Source organism: Pangasianodon hypophthalmus, chromosome 5 (assembly GCF_027358585.1).
Source record: "Pangasianodon hypophthalmus isolate fPanHyp1 chromosome 5, fPanHyp1.pri, whole genome shotgun sequence".
NCBI classification, from domain to species: domain Eukaryota; kingdom Metazoa; phylum Chordata; class Actinopteri; order Siluriformes; family Pangasiidae; genus Pangasianodon; species Pangasianodon hypophthalmus.
Genome location: NC_069714.1, coordinates 21572846 through 21579508, shown reverse-complemented (window position 1 = coordinate 21579508; position 6663 = coordinate 21572846). Strand labels below are relative to the sequence as shown.

General features: G+C 37.2%; 1 protein-coding gene across 1 annotated transcript; it reads left to right on the top strand.

Annotated features, from left to right (window-relative positions):
* Positions 1 to 741: 741 nt before the first annotated feature.
* zgc:172182 (coiled-coil domain-containing protein 89) lies at positions 742 to 5583 on the top strand. Its single transcript, XM_026913046.3, has 7 exons — positions 742 to 917; positions 2036 to 2508; positions 2633 to 2763; positions 2844 to 2980; positions 4186 to 4262; positions 4372 to 4471; positions 4619 to 5583. Exons 1-7 carry the CDS (start codon positions 858 to 860, stop codon positions 4703 to 4705), a joined length of 1065 nt encoding a protein of 354 aa, XP_026768847.2. The 5' UTR covers positions 742 to 857; the 3' UTR covers positions 4706 to 5583.
* Positions 5584 to 6663: the final 1080 nt, after the last annotated feature.

The window sequence follows — 6663 nt, the reverse complement described above, 5'->3', positions numbered from 1 at the left end:
AAATGCTGCAAAACTGATAGGACAGCGCTTCACAGTACAGATGGATAACAACCCAAAACATACTGTGAAAGCAGCCCAAGAGCTTGAAAATTAAATGTTCTTAAATGGCCGAGTCAGTCACCTGACCTCAACCCAACTGAGCTGCTTTTCACTTACTGAAGACAAATCTGAAGGCGGAATGACCCACAAACAAGCAGCAACTGAAGATGGCTGCAGTAAAGACCTGACAAATCATCTCAAGGGAGGAAACTCAGCATTTGGTGATGTCCATGGGGTCCAGACTTCAGGTAGTCATTGACTGCAAAGGATTTACCTCCAAGTAATAAAAATAATCCTAATATTTATGATTATATTAGTTTGTCCCATTACTTTTGAGCCTGTGAAAATGGAGGAACTCTAAAAAATGGCCGTAATTCCTAAACGGTTAATGCAATATTTTTGTTAAACCCCTTGAATTAAAGCTGAAAGTCTACGCTTCAGTCACATCTTGACTGCTTCATTTCAAATCCACTGTGGTGGTGTACAGAGGCAAAATTACCAAAACTGTGTCACTGTCCCAATATTTATGGACCTGACTGTATATATATATATATATATATATATATATATATATATATATATATTTTTTTTTTTTTTTTTTTAGTAAATCAGAGGTTTGAGCGCGCGCACAGTCCAGCATGCGCGTGCACAGCAGCAACGTGGACGCGTTACCATGACAGCAGCAATAAAGCCGAACTCTCCGTTACCAACCACAGAGCGCTTTGGCCACTACATGGTAACTGATTAAATAAATAAATAAAAAAAGCAGCGAAAACAAAAACTAGAAACATTTAATTTCAGTTTTTTCCCTCAAAGACATGACATCTTCGCAGAGAAACCAGAAAGACGTCAAGCCGGTAATTATAGACACCAAACAGGTAAGGTGCATGGGCTCAGGAAGCGAATCATTCCGCGCTGTTAGCAAGAGAGTTTACAGTAACATCAGTCACTTCATACTGAAGGAGTGACCACAAATCCAAGCTGTGGAGGACTTACAGTCACTGCAGCTGAATAATGCAGATCTGTTTAAGCATAGTGTCTGTATTTTCATATAACATCTACAGCAAAGATTCTTTTTCACTCACTTTCACCATTCTTATGCAGAATTCTTTCTTTCTTTCTTTCTTTCTTTCTTTCTAAGCTTGAATAAGACTAGTGGGTTTCTTCTTGCAATAACAAACAATGCTCTATTTTCTATTATTTTGGATTTATTTAGCAAACTAGTCTGTAGTTGGAACTGGCATCATAAAGACAAATGATTATAGGAAGTAAAAGCTTTGCAGAAATTCACAGCCATAAATACAGCAACTCTAGATGCCTCATTCGCTGCTTAACCAGTAAAACACAGTAAAGTCTCCTGGCCAGCCTGCCTTATCTGCTACATAAAGTCCCTCATAAAATAAAAATACATATTCTCTGAGCTTTCCTCTGTGAAAATTAAAACTTTATTCTCTCTATTCTTTATTTGTAGTGTCTATGATTCTTATAACCAAAGGTAAAAATGTTTGTGGATATTTTGAATTCAATTCAATTTTATTTTATTTGTATAGCACCATTAATATTGTCACAATGCAGCTTTACAGAACTCTGGATGTAGTTTTAGATCCCTAATGAGCAAGGAAAAACTCTCTCAGATGACATGAGGGCAAAACTTTGAGCGGAACCAGACACTAGAGGGAACCCATCGTTCTCTGGGTGACTGAATAGAGGGATTATAAGTAGTGAGAATATAAATTGTGGGATTATAAAGTCACGCCCACCAAGAAGGCAGTGCCATAGACCTGTGAAATGTGAAAGTGTGGAAACAGCACAGCCTTACTGACCATAAATTTTTTTAAAAAGTATCTCAGCTGACAAACCTGTTGTGATTTTGAGGTTATGTTTGAAAATAAGAATCTTTCATAAACTCAGTATTCTATACTCATATATCAATCTGTTGGTAAAAGTGTTTTCAAAAGCCCAATTTCTACTGTTCTGATGAAATGCTGCATCTAAGGATATGGATGATGTCCACCAAGCGCTAGAAAAGCTGAGGGGACTGTCTCAGGAGGAGCGGACCGAGGCAGGGATGCTGCGCTCCAGAATAGATGAGCAGTCCAGCCTGATCTGCTTGCTGAAGCAGCGGGCCGATGAGATGCTACTTCGCTGTCAGGCTCTGGAGCGGGTCAACACCGAGCTGCAGAACCTGCGAGTCAGCATGCAGACGGAGCTGCAGAACGAACGGGAGAAATCAGAGCAGCTGGAGCAGAGGTTCATGGACCTCGCCTCCAATCACAGAGAGCTGATCAACTTCAAGGATGAATACAAGCGGAAGAATGTCGAGCTGATGAAGGAGAACAAGAGACTACGAGAGGAGAATGAAAAGTTGTTCAGCAAAGAGCTGCAGGAGAAAGAGGAGACCATTCGCAAACTCTCCCAAGAGTTGATTGACCTTAATGAAAAACACAGACACTCAGAAAAAGAATACCAGTAAGCAAATCAGTGCCAGATGTCATTTCCAGGAAAGGTTATAATTTATATGACCTCGTATAATGAAAGCATCTTTCACACTAAAAAATGGTCTTCACTATTTTTATAATCTTTTTATAAACAGGGACAAAGCTACGGTTTTCCAGCTGAAATGTAAGGAGTTGATGGATCTCCATCAGACCAAAGAGGCTTCTTTGCAAGATAAACTGCACAACACTCAGAAAGAGCTAAAGAATACAGTAGACATGCATGCAGGTAGAGCTGCCTTTGACTCAGTTTCATATATCTGCATTTCTTCAGCTTTTCTCAGTTTATATTCTGTTGCTGTTTTTCAGATGTGGTTTTAAAACTTAGGCAAAGTCAGGAAAGAGCGACACTGAAAGAAACAGAGGCAGAAGAGAGGTTTGAAGCACTTACGAAGGAGAAGGATGAGCTACTGGAGCTATCCATGCAAAGAGGGAAAATTATACAGGCAAGTCACTACATATGAATATATACGAATGTATATATTAGTGTTCATATATTGATCATTAAATGATTATATAAATATGAATGAAAAAATTAATTCTTGACACTTTTACTTTAAGAAACCATAAAAATATTTCACCAAAACAACTTTTATTTATTTTTACTCTTGCCTACACTATCTTTCTGCAAAAATGATGTAAAATATGATACATGCATATTTCCGTTCAGGAAACCCTGTAGTTTATTGGTAGAAAATTTCAGAATTTCACCATGTGGAAGGTTCTCCCAGGTTACCAATCATCAGGGTCCAAGCAACTTTTGTAAGCAGGGACAAATTTGCAATTACTTCTACAAAGCCTCCTATTTATGAATGTCCTCCAGCTTCAAAAAGCGTATCATTCCATCATAGTTTGAGTTTTAGCTATTCCAGCCCGACAGACCCCACAATTGACAGAGACATTGCATTCAAATTGCAGCATTAAAATAATATACTATCATTATACTAACTTTCAGACACTTTAGATTGTGGTGAGCTAAAGGAAAATGAAATGTACACAATAAACTTGCACCCAAGGGGCAAATCTCATTACAAATGTCGTAACAAATCAAAAGGCTTGACAGCACCAAATATTTTCAGGGCTGTTACAACGGTAACAGTAACTGTCAAAGCAAAAGGTAGGCCGAATCCCAAAGTGCTTATTACTTTGTAAATATACATTCTCTACATATAGTCGGGTGTAACATAATTGCTTTGCAGTTTAGCACCCTATGTAGTGCATTAAGTGACTAATATGAAACAGTTTAGGATTCACCTATTTTGCCTTGTCAGATGTACCAACCATTTCTGTTTTAAGGATTTATAGTAATTATTTTTTCCAGATTTATATTCTATTTTCTGGTTTATTATTTAGTTTTATTATTATTATTATTATTATTATTATTATTATTATTATTATTATTATTATTGTCTTTTGATTTGCTGTTTTGTTTTTTATTTGTTTTTATGTCTTAAATTTTTATGTTTTGATTTCTAAAATTGCTTTTGTGGTTTGATTTCTAAAATTGTTTTTTAAATTGAAAATATCGGTTAAAAAACCTGTAGGAGGCTCTTGTAGGACAATTTAGTGTTAGGTTCTAACACTAGAAACTAATGTTAGCTTTATTCTACAGAAATAAAATGCTATTAAATTTAGTTACACTGTTTTACAGGATAAACAAGAGGAAATTCAAGAGTTAGAAAAGAAGAAGAAGGAGGCAGAAAATGCTAGACAGGAAGCAGAGGACAGGTATGACTTCAATACATAAACATTTCATTCGGTCATGTATCAGTACCACCAGTGCAGTAATGTTTTCAGTCATAACCTTTAGTGTAACATGCGTTTTGCATTTTTTCAGGTTTGAAAGAGAAGCTGCTGCAGTGAATGCAGAACTGAGAGTAAAGCAGCTTCAGCATGCTCTCGAGAAAGCAGAGCAGACGTGCAGTGATCTGAAGAAGGTCAGCTACTTTCACAAGAGTGAAACACCTGTGAATAGTTTTATCTCTTGATCTGTCAGAAGGGAAAAAAATATTCTCTGTCAGAATGGTACATGTGTCGTTACATGTTCTCTGTTGTAAATTTGTATCATGTTACACTTTTTTCAGGAGTTCGAGGCATATAAAAAGTACAGCAGTGACTTGCTGGCACAGGAAAAGGAGTTAAACGCCAAACTTCGTCACATGATCAACTGAGCTCTCTACACATATTTCTAAGCTTATCCATTTCTTCTGTCATGAAAGTGTGTGTGTGTGTGTGTGTGTGTGTGAGAGAGAGAGAGAGAGAGAGAGAGAGAGGATGATAAAAGAGGAGGATCTCTGTAAAAGCAGTATTAACATTGATGAGTCCTGATGAAAGAAGACTAACTGTTAACCTCCACTAGAGGGCAATAACACTGTTTGTTCAACAGTTATGTGTTTAGGTAACAGTTTAGTTAAAACCTTGTATGTGTGTATAAGCTACCAAATAATAAGCCTAACATCAGTTTGCTATTTAGAAAAGTCATATGGTGCAGATCAAATGACAAACCCACACACTGACTAAACTTCAGGCAAAGTCTGATGAAAAGTTAGAAAAGGGAAAATAAAAGGAGAGTAGGTAGCTCGCTTTATTAATACAGTAAACTGTGTTTTTCAGATGGGGGCAGAGGTTTTTTTTTTATCGGTGGTTATATTTTCTGGACAGTCATAGCAAAAAAATTAATTCATTAATTCATGTTCAGTAACTGGTCATCTGGAACCTATCCCAGAAACACTGGGCACAAGGCAGGAATTCACCTTAGATTGGATACTAGTCAATCATAGGGCATCATGCATACGCCCACCCACACACACACACACACACACACACACACACACACACACACACACTCTGTCACACATAGGGGCAATTTAGAGTAGCCATTCCAGCTACTAGCATGTTTGTTAGGAGGTGGGATGAAACCAGACAACCCAGAGTAAACTGATTACGGGGAAGACACGTGAAACAGATCATATTGGGAACACTAGAGTTGGTTGCAACGCTACCTGTTGAAGTGCATAAAATATATTAAATAAAATGTGTTAAAATCTTTTATGTCTTAGAGCTGCACCTGGGAATACAATGCAACACGCAATACTGTATTTTCACATTCACTAATTAGTATTAATCATATTTATTATAATTATACTCTTCATGGAAAACAGCCATACTTATGTCAGCCTTTGGTCAGGTATGTTTAGCAGAAACCACTGAACGTGTTTAAACAGATGATAACAGTACTCTCCTGCTGTATGGAAAAATGCATTGTTTAAAGACTGTAGTCCAGCTTAGTAATTTCAGGGTCATTTCCAGTCTAATACCTAGGCTGGTAACTCAAATGACAGAAAACCGCACCGTGCTCATTTTGTCCTAAAGTTTGTGTTTTATGATGTGGAACATCTGGATGCATTCACAGCCTTCAAACTTTTGCTCAGCATCCCAATAAGGATTATATTGCCTTCTTGTTATTCATACACATTAATTTTGAACTTTTTTTGGAAGTTTTTTGTGATCTTAGTGTTTTATTTTTTATGACCCCAACAGAAATAGTATTGTCTAATGTCAAAATGGGCAAAAAAAGAGAAACTATATGTATGTGTCAGTCATTATTCATTGTTTTTAGTAAGTACTGCATTTGTCTTATGTCTATATACCACTTCCTATGCTATCATCATTTTTGACTACCTCCTGCTTTAGTTTTTTTTTTTCTGTGTTAGTGACTGGCACACCTGCAGCTTAGTTATTTACTACCAGACCCCTTTCAAAGTGTTTTCTCAGTATTCCAACAATGTGTTGAAAAGCCACCAGCAAGGTGTGTAATCCTGTGCTTTCTTAGGAGCATAAGTGTGCAGCAGTTGTTGCTGTTGAATATATTGCCTCAAGTTCAGGCAGGTTTGTCTCTGCAGCATGATTGGCTTTGCAGCCTGCCCTTTACACCCTTGACCTCTCACTGGTCACTCTGAATCATCAACTCCACCTAACCTCTGTGGCCATCTGTTCCTCAAAAATCCTAAGAATTGCATAGATTTCTCCTATATATGAATTAGTGAAACTGTTTAGACTTTCTTTAATTGATAATGCACATGGCATGAATACATTTCTCCTGTTTTTGATGATGTGTGGTTCTCCTGTT